Source organism: Ipomoea nil, unplaced genomic scaffold, assembly GCF_001879475.1.
Source record: "Ipomoea nil cultivar Tokyo-kokei standard unplaced genomic scaffold, Asagao_1.1 scaffold1303, whole genome shotgun sequence".
NCBI classification, from domain to species: Eukaryota; Viridiplantae; Streptophyta; class Magnoliopsida; order Solanales; family Convolvulaceae; genus Ipomoea; species Ipomoea nil.
The window spans coordinates 124468-141109 of record NW_017617731.1 but is presented as its reverse complement, the minus strand read 5'-3'; the positions used below and the strand labels follow the sequence as shown (position 1 = coordinate 141109).

Sequence of the window (16642 nt, the reverse complement as noted above, 5' to 3'; positions counted from 1 at the left end):
AAGAACTAGAGGAGGGAGAAGTGCGACCTCCGTGCAAAATCTGTGCTTCTTCTTCATAGCCAGTTGCAAAAGAGAGCACATCAATCATCCATATTGGAAATCCTACCATACCATCATTTATAGGATTAAAACTTGATCCTGGATTGGGAGCACCAATCCCAGGATGACAGGTGCATTTTTCATCATCATGTGCCCCTAAATCCAATAGAAGAACTATAGGAGGGAGAAGTGCAACCTCCGTGCAAAATTTGTGTTTCTTTTTCATAGCCAGTTGCAAAAGAGAGCACATCAATCATCCATGAAAATCCTACGATACCATCATTTACAGGATTACAACTTGATCTTGCATTAATTGCTGCCATAGCTACACTTGCCCGGCTTGTCCAAAATAATTTGATAGATCCTGATCTCTTGACCATCTTTCTAAGCAATCCACAATTGGTTGGCGATTAGTCCACTATTAGCTTATAGACTTAGTAAATAAACGTATGTGTATACATTTGCGTTAAACTGTGTGCATGAACAACTAAATAAATTTCCTTAACCATCAAACAAGTATAATTAATGTGGTCATGCATGTGGAAATACGTTCTTGTTCAAGCAAAATAATTACACTTTCTTCCTGAGTAATGGAATTCTGATAAAAGCCCAAAATGAGGTCAAAGTCAATATAATGAAACTATATATACCATCAAGTAAGGTATCTCATAGTCTCTTATAAGTTAATCGTTTGATCTAATATAATAAAAATATTAGTGTTTCTGATATGAAATCTCATCTAATGAAAAACTCGAGTATGAAGAATTAAATATATTTCAACCATCTCTCCTAACTATATAAAAAAAAGTATAAAGAATTATGAGTTAATTTCATTTTTGGTCTTAGATTAACGACTAATGATGTCCACCGAAGAGCGCACACACCAATGACATTATATCAAGTATAAATGACCAAAATCAACAACAAATATAGATAGTGAAGCAACCAAAATCACTATCGAAAATGAAATAAACAATGTACTTTGAAAAAAAATAATAAGAAAAAAAAATGACCAGCAGCAATCCCCAGCATCACCCCCCTGTGACTACCAACAGCAGCTCCCTACCCTTACACACAAGTCACCTAAGGTGGAAAAACACATGCATAACCAAATACAGTAACAGTGTGAGTATGTGTGTGCACCTCCACGTAGCAAAAAATTGAGTACATGACTAATTAAAAATGGCTTCATCAACCAAATACAGTAATAGTGTTAGTTGTATAACAAAGCAAAAAAGAAAGTCACAACGTAGCAAAAATTCCGAACTAAAATTCAATAAACCAAGCACACGAAACACCATTACGGAACCTCCGGGATAGATGACACAAACTGATTCGCCTGAGCGATATTCCTACACTTAAGTAGATTGAATTCTGACGTTGCAATTTGTGTTGGATTTGGAGCACCAATCTCAGGATGACAAGTGCATTTTTCATCATCATGTGCCCCTAAATCCAATAGAAGAACTAGAGGAGGGAGAAGTGCGACCTCCATGCAAAATCTGTGCTTCTTCTTCATAGCCAGTTGCAAAAGAAAGCACATCAATCATTCATGGAAATCCTACCATACCATCATTTACATGATTACAACTTGATCCTGGATTTGGAGCACCAATCCTAGGATGACATGTGCATTTTTCATCATCATGTGCCTCTAAATCCAATAGAAGAACTAGAGGAGGGAGAAGTGCGACCTCCGTGCAAATGACAGGTGCATTTTTCATCATCATGTGCCCTAAATCCAATAGAAGAACTAGAGGAGGGAAAAGTGCAACCTCCGTGCAAAATCTGTGTTTCTTTTTCAAAGCCAGTTGCAAAAGAGAGCACATCAATCATCCATGGAAATCCTACGATACCATCATTTACAGGATTACAACTTGATCCTGCATTAATTGCTGCCAAAGCTACACTTGCCCGGCTTGTCCAAAATAATTTGATAGATCCTGATCTCTTGACCATCTTACTAAGCAATCCACAATTGGTTGGCGATTAATCCACTACTAGCTTATAGACTTAGTAAATAAACACATATGTGTACATTTGTGTTAAACTGTGTGCATGAACAACTAAATAAATTTCCTTAACCATCAAACATGTATATTTAATGTGGTCATGCATGTGAAAATAGGTTCTTGTTCAAGCAAAATAATTACACTTTCTTCCTGAGTAATGGAATTCTAATATAAGTCCAAAATGAGGTCAAAGTCAATATAATGAAACTATATATACCATCAAGTAAGGTATCTCATAGTTTCTTATAAGTTAATTATTTGATCTAATATAATAAAAATATTAGTGTTTCTTATATGACATCTCACCTAATGAAAAACTCGAGTATGAAGAATTAAATATATTTCAACCATCTCTCCTAACTATAAAAAAAAAAATATATATATATATATATATATATATATATATATATATATATATATATATATATATATATATATATATATATATATATATATATATATATATATATAAAGAATTATGAGTTAATTTCATTTTTGGTCTTAGATTAACGACTAATGATGTCCACCGAAGAGCGCACACACCAATGACATTATATCAAGCATAAATGACCAAAATCAACAACAAATGTAGATAGTGAAACAACCAAAATCACTACCGAAAATGAAATAAACAATGGACTTTGAAAAAAATTAATAAGAAAAAAAATGGCCAGCAGCAATCCCCAGCATCACCCCCCTGTGACTACCAACAGCAGCTCCCTACCCTCACACACAAGTCGCCTGAGATGGAAAAACACATGCATACCGCCCACAACCCCCCCCCCCCCCCCCCCAACAAATGATAAACAATTTTTTTTTTTAAATAGAGGATAAAACCAGCCAAAAAAAAAAAAAACCGAAAACGACAAAAGGGGGCAAAAAATATCTCGACCTACACCCCGAGTTGGTGGTCCCCGTCCCTTGGCTCCAATGCGGCCCCCCACCGACGATCATCGTCCGCTGATGAAGAATGCGAATCGAACGGTATGGGAGAGTCTTCGGCAACCGTACTGTAAAAAGAGAGAGAGAGATCAGAAAAGACAAAATATCTAATGCTCATTGAATTCCTAGAATTTGATCCGATTAAAACAATAGTAAAAAACCAAAATTACCCCCCTTAACCTGGTGCACGGTTAAATAAAATCTACATAAATAATTAAATGAATCCTAGCCATCCAATTTCAGAATCTAACGATCCTAATCAATCCACACCTTTGTATTTTAAAGACTGTTTGTATTTGAATATAGGAATAAGGGCCAAATTGGCCACTGAACGTAACGCAATAGTGCAATCAGACCACTGAACTTAAAAAAAGTGCAATTACCCCACTCAACGGTTCAAATGCCTCCAATTTCACATGTTAGCCGGTTTTAAACCTATCTTTCCGGTTACTGGTTGACTAGGCTGATGACATGGCATTAAAATTGTTTTCATTTATTTTTCTTATTTTTTGTTGCATCGTCCAACATGTAAGAACAGCAATCTTCATCAACTCCGACGACTTCTCTCAGTTCCCTTCGTCTTCTATTGCTTGAAGATACATGCCTAACACAATGAATTCCTCATCCCCACGCTACTCACCGTCGCCGCCGGGGGTGACAAAGCCATAGAACACTTTCCCGTTGGGGCCGCGGAAGCTGTCGGTGAAGTGAAAGAAGAAGCATGAGAGGGCGCAGAGGGCGAGGAGGACCAAAATCATGGCGGCACTCACGCCGGAGCAATCGCCCTTTCCTTACACGCTCGGGAGGACCATTTCGAAGGTGAGGAGAGTTCCGGTGGGAGGAAGTTGGCAAGAAGAGACGTTTTTGAGAGCGTTTTTTTAAACTCCGTTCGCCATCGCCCGTTTTCTCCGGCCGCCTCCCGGCGGCGGTGGAAGGTCGGAGACGAAGCCCGCTGCCGCCACTGTTATGGGTACTTGGTGAGGTTTGGCCGTGGGGATACATCGTAGATTTTCACCCCGAATCCTTTTGTCGTTGGATCCATTTTTGCAGGATATAATTGAAGGAGATGAAGAAGATATCAATGGAGAAAGATGCAGAGAAAATGGAGAGAAAAATGCAGACAAAATGCTGGATGTACTCCGACCACCGCATGCATTTAGGCCAATATCCATCGCCTCACCTTGTTAACCATTTCTGCTCCTCTCTTTCTTGCTTTCACTCTCCATTTTTCATTGTTCATTATTAGATCAGAGCTATGGTCCAGTCCCAAAAGAAGTGCTTTACCAGAGCTATCAAGTCCAGAAAAACAGCAGAACAACAGCAAAAGAAGTGCTTTTCGATTTCAAAATATTGATTTTGCGTTCCCTGAGATATGAATGCACTTCTGCCGTCCACGTTCTGGCGCATGGATTTCCTCATACTGACTGACGATGCCAGGTTGAGCGAGCTTGAGGATGAAGAACTCATCGTTGGCATGACTCCGGCGGCGAAGGTGAGTAGCGTGGGGATGAGGAATTCATCGTGTTGGCATGTATCTTCCAGCAGTAGAAGACAAAGAGAACTGAGAGAAGTAGTCGGAGTTGATGAACATTGCTGTTCTTACACGCTGGATGCAACAAAAAATAAAAAAAAATAAATGAAAACAATTATTAATGCCATGTCATCAGCCCAGTCAGCAATTAACCGGAAGGATGGGTTGAAAACCGGCTAACAGGTGAAATTGGAGGCATTTAAATCGTTGAGTGGGGTAATTGCACTTTTTTTAAGTTCAGTGGTCTGATTGCACTATTGCGTTACGTTCAGTGGCCAATTTGACCCTTATTCCTTGAATATATATATATATATATATAGAGAGAGAGAGAGAGAGAGAGTTGGGTTCAAATGAGGACCACTATATTATAGAGGACCGTGAGGACTGATGTAGTTGTGTGTCATTAGCCTGTATGTCGTGTGCATAGGTTTGTTAATTAATAGAGCCTGTGTTCGAAACATGATGTTTACATATATTCTTGTGTGCCTGATATTAATTTATCGTGTGCCCGTAATCAGTCCGCACAGTCCTCTATATATTGTAGTCCTCATGTGAACTCAACCCTATAACTTATAGTGTGATTGAAACTTTTTAAAATTCAAATATCTAATTACTCTTTTGCCAATAGTTGAGGGATTTATTTTATCATTGTCCCTTTCACAAATTTGTGACACTGTCAACACTTTCTGTTTCCCTAATATAAGATTTAGAAGCTCTAAATTTAGAATTTCATTTTAATTCTAGCTAATGTCTATCGATATCTTTAATATAGATCACTGACATGGCATTTTAAACTAGTGTTTCATCTTCCTTGAAAGGGCAACGAAAACTCTAGTCTGCTGCCGCCGTGGACCACTATAGTATACTAATCAGAATTTAGACATAGCCAAAGATCAACAGAAACCAGGAAACAATAAATTATGCAAATGTCACCAGAGAGAGTTGATAAGAATACAAGGCGGCGATCTTAACTATAAATTAATGAATTTATAATCCCCCACGCCCCACACATTACTTCTCCTCTTTCTCCATTACCATAGGCAAATTATATTGTGGACCATACAGTATCATTTTGATATAACTACAATTTCGTTAGACAATATACACTTAAATATGTGAAATTGTTATTCAATTTCATTTTGTATACACTGCAGTTTCATTTCGATACACCTACAGTTTAATTTCAATTCAATTGCAGTTTCATTTGATAATATAATAAAACAGTGTTAGCTTAAATACACTATAGTGTCTGCTATTTTGGACCATGGGCCACAGTATAATTGCTGATAACCATAACCCCCACCCATTCTCACCTTAATTTATACATCAACTTTCAACACCTCAATAGTCAATACAACTCTTCTTCTTAACTTCTTCAGTAATTATTAACAAAAAAAAAAAAAAATAGTAGTAATACTATTTACACGAACAAATTTATATGCCCTGCACTGCCCCTGCCTGATGATTGATGAAGCAAGCGTACGTGTGCATAAATAGCATTATCTTTAACAACATATGAAATGAAAGGAATGAATCAAAGAAGTGATGAAAGCAGAAACACACAGGATTAAAAAAAGAGAACAAAAAAATATTCTTGATTTTGAATTATTCTTGTATTGGTACAATCTGTAGAGGCCAATTGTTTACAATTGCTTCCTTAATGACCTCCACAGATTCAACCCACCTCCTTTGAAGGGGCTTGCTTGCTTGCTTGCATAATGGCAGGCTGGACCCACACCTTCACTAACCCTAAATCCTACTGAAAATCAAAATGACCTTTTTTTTTGTTTTTTGATTTTTTGTTTTTTGTTTTTTTTTTTTTTGTTTTTTCGACTTTGGACCGCACTTGGTGCAGCCTCAGATATGAAGGATACAATGCGGCTTGGTTGTGTATGAATTGGCGGTGTTGAGTCCCCACTTCGAATGAACCCTAACACCTTTCAATCCACCACCATCTTGTTGAATGTTGAATGTTTCTTTGCTGGCTGGCTGGCTCCTAGTTTATGTGTTTGTAAAAACATAACCTCTTTATTATTGGCGCTGATATGTACGAGTTTCTGCTTCCTTGATGTTTAGATGCTGAAGACAAGTCTTGAGCCAGTTTATGATCTGTGCAAACGAAGGTCGTGCCTGTGGATCTCTGCACAACAAAAATGACACGACACTCCTTTAAGTCACAACTAAAAAAACACCAAGGATACATGATCAAAGAACGAAATTCAAAAATATAAACGCACTGTTTCCAGCAGTCACTTATAATCTCTGCAACCGTGGGATCAACCTCAGAGGGAATGCTGAGTCGTCTACCCTGAAAACCTACAGCTCCAACAACCTGCATTGAGTTCATCCCTGACCAAGGTACTTGCAGAGTGGCTAACTCCCATAAAATTACACCAAAACTGTACACATCAGACCTGAAAAGAAAGCACCCAAACCAAATTCCTCAGCAAAATTTGATTTCATTCTGTTTTTACAAACAACTTGTGTTTCAAGGAAAAAATCTCACTTTTCGTTCGATGGTTCATTCCTCAGAACTTCTGGTGCCATCCATTCAGCCTGCATATTGGAAACAAGTTTTTAGAGAGGTTATAACTCTTGGTGAAGAGAGTAAAATGACAGGTTAGACAAGTTATCAGTTTGAAGATGCATTACTGTCCCAGCTGTAGATTTTGAGGAGAGAAATGTATGGTGCTTCATTCGAGACATCCCAAAATCACAAACCTGCATGCAAATCACGCACAACCTTGGAGTTTCTTTGGAAGGAAAAAAAAGTAGAAACCTATTCTTGTAATTTTATAGCACATTTTTACACACTTTCACATCAATCATACCTTCACAACCCAATTTTTGTCAACAAGTAGATTTGGAGTCTTCAAATCTCGATGCACAATCATAGGATTGCTTGTATGCAAATAGTTCATTCCCTTTGCCTGGAAGAAATTGGCAACATTAATGAACAAACCAAAATCTGACTTCAACATATCAAACAAAAACATCATTCAGTTGGTACCACATCAAAAGCCATCCGCATTCGTCTTCTTTCATCAAGTTGAATTGTTGAACGATGCAATAGCTTATATAAACTCCCTCTGCACACAAATCAATGGAATCAATCACTTGAGAAATAAGAAAGAGGAATAAGAGTATAATTAAATTACTAATAATGGACACCTCTCCTTTTGGCAGCAAGGAGATGCTTATAGGAATAGAGACTATTGAATGTCATAGTTTAAATACATTTTTTGTCCTATTGAAATCAATTAAATGCAAACTCCAGTGTGTGTGCTCCATCCCTCTAGAATATTACTGAAGTGCGTATAGGGCATTAGTAGTGCTTGAAGATATCTCTGACAACAGGAACTCAGATAATGATGCTACAAAAGCTAATAAAAATATATAATGCTGCAAGATTGTAAAAGCAATTGATAACCAATAGATGCAACCCAGAATTTCAAAACGGCCAAGAGATCACAACCTTGGTAGAAACTCAGTTAGTATAGATAGATTTGGGGGGCGAGTGACAGCTCCCATGAAGAGGACAACATTTGGATGTCTCAACCTTAACATAATTTCAACCTGCATGAGGTGAGAAACAGGTAAAGCTGCAAATCTCATGAAGAAACTTAACTCGTTGTGAATTATAAATTATACTGTAATTATTATAATTATAATTATAATGAACAATATAACATTTATTTTGATGAGTACAATAGACAGTATAGCATATCTACAGTACTCACTTCACATTTGAACTGTTCTAGTGCATCGCCTGTGATGTCCTGATTCATGAATTTCTTCACAGCAACCTCCTGTCATATTTCATTGCATTAAGTTTGCATTACTAATCCATTAGAATTACAACTCCAAACCACTGCAACAACATAATCAATGCTAAGATAGAGCTCAGGATGGGCAGAAAACATCCTGTAATTGGATAACAGGAGAGATTTTAACAGATTCTCGCTTCTCTTATGCTCAGCTGATACTGATCTAGCCATGTGACAAAATTAACTAACTACTACCACAGACTGGTTAGCAAGAACATCTGACATGATTTCAAAGTCAGATAAGCAGGGCTTCGCCTCTTTGGTAAGTAGAATTTATTCAAATGCTAATACAACCTTACAGAAGGTGAATCAAGAATAAAACTCCACGAGCTCTTGAAACTAAAGTTTAACCATGAACAAGGAATGCAATCCCCTAAAACCTTCTAAATTTTCTGACTTCACATGCATTCCAAGCAAAATAAAGTTTCTTCACATAGGCATACCTTGTTAGAATGAAGATTATTATTATTATTATTATTATTATTATTATTATTATTATTATTATTTTCATTCTAAAGACAAATATCATAAGAATAGAAATCACAATCAGCAAAAATTTTAAGCACAAGTCAAGATACACCAATGACATGTATGAGGTTGCGGTTTGTGTTAAAATTAAAACACAAGATTCTGCAACAAAAAGGATAAAAACAGAACCACTTTCTGATTGGCTATTCATGCCCTATGAGGAAGGATATGGTAAACCATGTGCTCCTTATTCCTCATTCTTTTTAATAGGACAGATAAATCAGGCTAATGAATTCCCATTTCAGGAAAAGACTTACCGTGCCATTCAATTCAGCATGGTAAACCTCACCATATGACCCTGCAATTTAAGAATTCATAAGACAAGCGTAATCAATGGATGAATGTACAGCTCAAATTACAGAAACTTTCACTCTTGAGCAACATATGCTAACTTAGTAAAAGTTGACTTCATTAGTGAATTGACAAGTTGGCAATACCAGTAAGTATCTGACCTACTATATCTTCTAATCTTGTTTTCTCAAAAAATGAATTTTACAATCTTACAAATTAGTCAGGGACAAATATATATTGCAATTTAGACTGCACTCACATGTTTTATTGACCTATCAAGAAAAGGGCTGGCATTCATCATAATAAATTATGTAATTTCTACTAAAATATTAAAAATTGTATAGTTGATAAATATTAAAAATCATAATAAAGTTTCTAACAGCCTTTGATCTTCTCTCCTCACACAGGCTACAACAGTGCAAATCTTATCCAATGAAAATTTCAGAATTGTGTTTTACAGCCAATTCCAAAGACGAGAATGAGAAGCGGCTTAAAACTTGCACTAATTGTCATATATGGTCAGTCAAGTTTACGCTTAAAACTTGCACTACTTTTCAATATATCATGAATCAAGCCAAAGTTTGCAGTCGTACCAATACCAATGCGTTCACCAATCTGAAGATTCTCCCAAGGAATTTCCCAATCTGCCACCCCAAGTAGCAGGGGATCAACTTGTTCTTTGAGCACAGTGTAAGACTTGGATGGGAAGTAACTTGCCACTTCTGTCACCTTCAGACAGGACTCTTTCTCATTACAATTATTACCAATAACATTTCCAGCCTTCTCCCTGTAGTACTTGTCCCCTTCAAGAAAGTAATAACTTTATATTGTATATAAAAAGACAAATATGAAATATATCAACAACATACAGGATTTTCCATTCATTTATTCTGAGAAATACAAACACCTCACCTGAAGCATCAGTAGATGCATTATTTTCAAGCTGTTTTGGAAACTGTACTCCAGCAAAAGGTACAATAGAATGCTCATTTCTTTTTTGATATACTCCAGTATCAACAACCAATTTTTCTGATAAATGATCTTCTCCAACTCCTTTCTCTTCTACTAAAACCACATTTGAGGGCATATAAATGTTACTCTTAGGAAAAACGTTTTGAAGACCAACATTGCTGACATAATCAGAAACATTGTTAACTTGAAAAGCCTGCTGAACTGATGAATTGTCAGTATAAAGTGCTGAACTTTCAGATGAGCTGCTAAGTAATGGAAGAAGATTTCCAGGACCATATGTAACCTTCTTGCATGGAGTGCTATCTAAAGCACCTAGTGGTTCCCCTTTTGATTCAATGCTCATAATGGAATTTCTTGAACTTGCAGGCCTAGCATTGGCAGTTACATCAGCAGGACGTGAATCCAGTTCAACATCCATTCCTCCATAAGTTACTGGAAGTGAATTGATAGCACTGCTACCAGGAATAGGTACAACACTCTTTATATCTAATGCATGACTCTGAAATTGAGAATTGGGTGCTTCAACAGGAATTAGGGTACCCGGTGCACCCATTAGATCAATTATATACTCACTGCAACATCAACCAAATTTCAGGTAAGTTGCATCAAGATAATATTCTACTTAAGTTCAAAAGGATAAATGAACACTTCATAGAAAAAGGTAAATAAATAGTACAGATACTTTTCCTTTAAAAGATAAATCCATGAAAGAGAATGCTGGGTGTCCATTTTTAAAAATCAAAAGGTACAGTTCCATGAAAGAGAATGCAGGTGTCCACTTTTTTGAATAGTTTTTGTATGAACTGCATGGAAACATACATCTAAAAGATTGGTGTGCCCATATCTTACACAACATCCATGCAAGGTTGACCATTTCCTAGACTCTTCAGAGACCAAACAAGTAAAAGTCTTGCAATGACTGCAGGTAGGGCTAAAAATTCTAGGAGTTCAAAATTAGGAGTAAAAAAAAGAATCTCAAAATAATCCAAATTTCATGAAGGCATGATTATTGGTTATAGTTGGGGGGAAGGGGTTGCCAGAAGGATAGAGAAGGAAAAAGATTAAGAGTTAGATAGCTCTATTTTTTTTGTAGAGTACTAGAGTTAACATTTTAAGATGTGCATAAGTCTTGCCTATGCTTGTGCCATTCTTGCTGCAAATATGTAACACATGCATGCACATAACTCAATCCCATACAAACAATCAATTTGTGACCGAGAAAATTTAATTAAACTTGAAACTACATTTTACAATATCAACATAAATTCCAGCTTCCCATTGAAAAATGAAAATGTGGTAAGAATAGAATCATAATTCATAGATCAAAAACATTAATCGCAAATAGAGCTAACTGCAATTCAATTAACAGACAATTTTATTAAACTACAATAGTGAAGATTTCAATTTACAAAAAATAAGACAACCACAATAGTGCGCAATGATCAGAATGTTTGAAGAAATTCTATATGCAAAAATGAAAATGCAAACACTACCAAGAAAGTCAATATATTAATAAAAGGATAAAAAGTTTACCTTCCATTCTCAAGTTTTATCAAATTAACAGCTCCTTCATCAGTCCCAGTATAGTAACTCCCTTTGACTAGTTTACACGGAAGGTTGACTCTATCAGCAAGTACCTAGAAGCAAATTATCTGAATGTCAGGAAATGCTTGAAGAATGCTTTTCAGGAGCTAATATATTTTTCCAAGGACTTCTTTTCCTCTAGTAACACAAATCATCTCCTCAACAGTAATAATAATTTTCTATTAAAAATTCACTTTATCCTTGAAAAAAAAAAAAAAAAAAAAAAAAGTTTTACTCAGAGATATCTAAGCAGTAGAAAAGGTCATTGTTTCATGCCTAAAAGTCAGACTTCCCATGAAATGAGAATCGAGTGACTAAACTCCAATGCTGTAATATATTGTTATATTCTATAACATTCCAGATAACAGAACTTAAATACTGGCAGGCCCTACTAGAAGAGCATAAAGTTTTATAAGCAGTGTGACAGATATAGTAACAAAATAGGATGCTCAGAGCAATAAATGGTAACCAAAAGTAACTAGAGAGAAATCTAGGTATGGAAGCCCTTACAACCTTAAAAAGTAAGGCTCTATGCCGAGAAAGTCCAACATTAAGACAGCCAAGGGGGAGTACAATAGAGTTGAAAGAAATCCTCAATTCAAAACTCCTGGCAATCCACCTCCTAGACATTTCCTCAGCATCATTAACAGAGCCTCCCATTCTATCAACAACCAGAGCAGCAATTTTCTGAATCATGATATTTGAAAGGGGTAGCTTCATTAAAGCCCGACACTCCCTTGACATAAAGGACACTCTCTCCTCCAGCTGTCTCAGTTCCACATCAGTAGCCCGGTTCACTAAGATGACTTCATGGTCAATATCATCTGAAACAGAAATTGCTTCAAGATCCACTAAGCGTGGCATTTTTCCTTGAACCACTGCATTTGAATTAATTCCATGAACATCGTAGAACCCATCCATCACTTTCTCATCATAATTTACAACATTGTAGTTCTGCATTTTTATAAAGCAAAGCTCTTCAGTAAATTGGGAAAAATAGACAAATAAACATATATAAAGACCAAGTAAATACGTAAACAAAATGAGCTGGTTTGCAGATGGTTAGTGGATAAATACTTTGCTATTTGAAGATAATAGTTATATCAATGTTGTAAAGATCAGGGACAAAGCATTCAAAATGACATTAGAACACACTTTATGTGAAATGATGCCAAAATTTATTTGTGATTATAGTGATTCCAAACAGAACAAGTGTACATCAAAATATTGATGGATTAAGCATGGGTTTGGTGATCTCATCACATTTCTTGCCTTTGGAGAAATGTAAGCCTGCTCTCAAGAGTTTGGAGAGGAGTAATTTATTTCAGGCCCTGACTTGATGCTCTCTCTCTCTCTCTCTCTCTCTCTTATATTGAGAGAGACCAACAACTCTTTGATCTTGTCTAATCAAATCAAATCAAATCAATACTATTGATTTTACATTAGTGAAATTGGCCATACCCAATGCAGAGAAGAAGCTAAGCTACTTATCTTTTGTTAAGATAGTAAGATACATAAGATTGAATCATTCCTTTGGGTTCTACATAAGTGAAAATGTGAAATTGGTAGCACCAAATACATAAAAGAAGTTAGGCTACTCATAATAGTGTTACTTTTGTCAAGATTCAAAAGAAGAGAATAATATTATAATAAATAATTAAATCAATCTTAATTTCATGAAAAGAAGAATGAAAAGCAGAAGGGAAGTCTTACAAATTATAAACAAGTAAATAAAGAGAAAATTTCAGTTTTGGTCATATGACTATAAGGGCTTTGTTAATTTCAACACCTGACTTTCAAAAATGTTAATTTAGTACCTTGACTATGCAATTTTTATCAATTTTGGTCACTCCGGTCAAATTGCCGGCCAAATTTCGCCGGAAAATTTTAACAGTTAAAATAATAAGGGTATTTTATTATTTTAAGTCATTCAGAGTCGGTGCCCTTATTATTTTATCCGTTAAAATTTTCCGGCGAAATTTGACCGGTAATTTGACCGGAGTGACCAAAATTGATAAAAATTGCATAGTCAAGGTACTAAATTGACACTTTTGAAAGTCAGGTGCTGAAATTAACAAAGCCCCTATAGTCATATGATCAATTTACTAGGGGCAAGGAGTGAGAGCAGCTGTAGCAACTAGCAAGGAGATTTAAGCTATAAATGAGATCATCATACAGTATTACAGGTTGATGGATTAAAAGAATTATGCTCCTACTGTCACTCTGACTGAGCATAAAGTAATAAATTTGAACATACAGAGTATGTATGTGCATGTATGCGTGCATATGTACATATACAAGTTGTTGTGAGATATGAAGTTAAAGTAGTTATTGAATTTTGGAAAAAGGAAGAAGTTTTTATAATAAAGTACCACACTGTGACTAAGTAAGAAAGTTTGTTAATTTCAATTCGTGTAAGTTGTAATATTTAGAACTTGGTGGGATCAACTTTCTGGAAAAACTAAAATAGAAAGTGGATCATTCAAAATGAAATGGAGGTGTTAGTTTTTACTTTTGTTATTGAATTTTGAAAAAGGAACTAAGGAAGTACTTTTTGCGACCAAGTAGGAAATTATGTTAATTTCAACTGATGAAAGTTGTAATATTTAGAACATGGAGGGGTCATGTTTTTGGAAAAACAAAAATAGAAAGTAGTTAAGTAGATCATTCAAAATGAAATGGAGGTGTTAGTTTATACTTTTGAGAGTTTCCACAAACTTAAACAGATGAGAATTACTTACTACATAGTAGAGGAAAGCAAAGTGAGAGCATTAATAAAAAAATGGTACTAAAAGAAGAAATTATTCAATTATTGAAAGTAAAACTACACCAATTCTATAGACATAAAAACACATCTTGGATAACTTCTATCAGAACAGAGATCAAACCATGGCAACATACAAAAATTGAAAAGAACCAAGAGAAGGGGAGGCAAACTTCAAACTGAATGAATAAGCATGTCAAGAATAATGCCTATATGCAACATAATCCAAAAACAATGACAATAAAGTGCATGGGTAAGCAATTTTTCTTTCAGTACTGTACCTTTTCTCCCTTTTATTAAGATCTTATACTTTCCATTTTGAATTCATCAAGAACCAAACTTGGGCATTAGTATTACCCAGTGTCCCAATTCCATGTACAAAGATTCAATAAGGCTTCTAATGATTCAACAGGTGAAGAGCAGACTACAGGGAACTAAGTAAACAGATAACCAGTATATGCAGTGGAAAAGGCATTTACACTATACTATGCACTCAGACTTGTTAATTCACATTTTCCAATGGCTGAGAGGTGGGGGGGATCTATGGGATATATACAGAGAAATGTTAATAGCCCTTGGCTATCAGGACACGTGAACCAAAGGTAGACCTGGGAAATGGGAATTGTATTTAGGGATTACTGATCAGACAAAATGAATAAATAATACAGAATTCGAAAAACCAAACTCCTACCAAAACTTCAAGCATTAAATTTATTAATTCAGTTAGCAATTTGAAATAACTGAAGAAGCAGTGTAGTCACTCTACACTGCCAGTCTCCTATGAGCCAATAATCAGACAATTGTTCAAACTCTTTACACTAAATGCAAAAATTCAGACAGATTCCTCAACAAAATAGTTAAGTTATGAAGCGAAAATGGAAAGAAAATTGTGATAGATACCCAGTAACGAAGCGACAGAAATTCGACGAGGGTCTCGGAAGGTGAACATCCCAAGCTAATCTGCTGTGCAGCCTTGATCTGAGCTGTTTCCGGATCTTCACGGGAATCCGGGTCGGAAACGCTGATCGCCAAAGCCAATTGGACCTGAAACTCCTCCTCAAAGTAATTGAAATCCGGGGCCGAATCCGACGCCGAATTCGATTCCCCAACCCTGGGCAATGCGGCGGACGAGGACGGCGTCGTTTCGGAGGAGGACGAAGCCGGAGTCAACGCGGAGTCCGATTCCCGAAACGGCGGCGGATCAATCGGTGGTGGGCGGTGGTGCGGGTGATGATGGGGATCGGTTACGCCACCGCCGATGTGAAGTTTCCGGAGTAAATGCTTCATCTTTGACATGGGGTCTCATCGACGAGGGAGAAGAAATCCAGATTGGATTTTTCTTGCTCTCAACTGCTAGTCAGCGCTATGGGGGTTTGGGTGGGTGAGGGCGAGGGTGAGAGAGAGGGCGAGAGAGAGGGGGCGGATAAGCCGCGAAGGTGAGTTTCGAGTCTTGTTCGTGAAGGTACCACCAGTAATGGTGGAATTAAATTAACTGCACATATTCTTCCCTCCAATTAGATTTACAAGTGTAAAACCCCATCTATTCTATTCTACTTCATATTATACTGTGTCTACGTGTATCGTCATCATCAATTCTCAACTTCCCACCCAAACTACTGTAGAGCCTCAAGCTACTTTGCTACTCATTTTCGAAGTTAATTACATCCAAATATTAGAGGTGTAGAGACTAGTAAAATCTTTTAGAACCTTTTAGACCCTATAAGAGGATTGTATAGAATTTTACGGAGGAGTCTAGGGATAAAATTATAGTCGTACGATTAAGCGGATCTTCAGTGGAATAGGTATAAATAGTTGAATACTCCTTATGGGTTCATTTTGTAACAATCATAATCCAAGTTTCGAATAAAGTTTGTTTTTGTGAGATCTTGTCTTACTTGCTTATTCAAGACATCCCATCGTTTTATTAGCATCATTTACAATGCCCCGAGCGAGGCTGGCTTAGCTATTGCAAGGAAAAGAGTAACTAAGACCGCATGAGACATCAGCGAGAACGAGTCCATGATAGTTGGTATCAGAGCCACGTTCGAATATAGGGTTGCTAATTCGTTGCAATAGCTAGCATGAAGGATGTTTGTGCTTCCGATACAACCGAGGAACGAGGGAGGTAACTTGTTCCAACCCAGCAAGGTAA

General features: G+C 36.5%; 1 protein-coding gene across 1 annotated transcript; it reads right to left on the bottom strand.

The window, feature by feature from the left end:
• Positions 1–6091: 6091 nt before the first annotated feature.
• Positions 6092–16025, bottom strand: LOC109185013 (serine/threonine-protein kinase EDR1). Its single transcript, XM_019335008.1, has 14 exons — positions 15391–16025; positions 12240–12680; positions 11676–11779; positions 10083–10714; positions 9764–9973; positions 9137–9177; positions 8265–8333; positions 8000–8100; positions 7535–7613; positions 7356–7454; positions 7177–7245; positions 7031–7080; positions 6762–6938; positions 6092–6664 (listed from the first exon to the last, which is right to left on the bottom strand). Exons 1-14 carry the CDS (start codon positions 15784–15786, stop codon positions 6556–6558), a joined length of 2577 nt encoding a protein of 858 aa, XP_019190553.1. The 5' UTR covers positions 15787–16025; the 3' UTR covers positions 6092–6555.
• Positions 16026–16642: the final 617 nt, after the last annotated feature.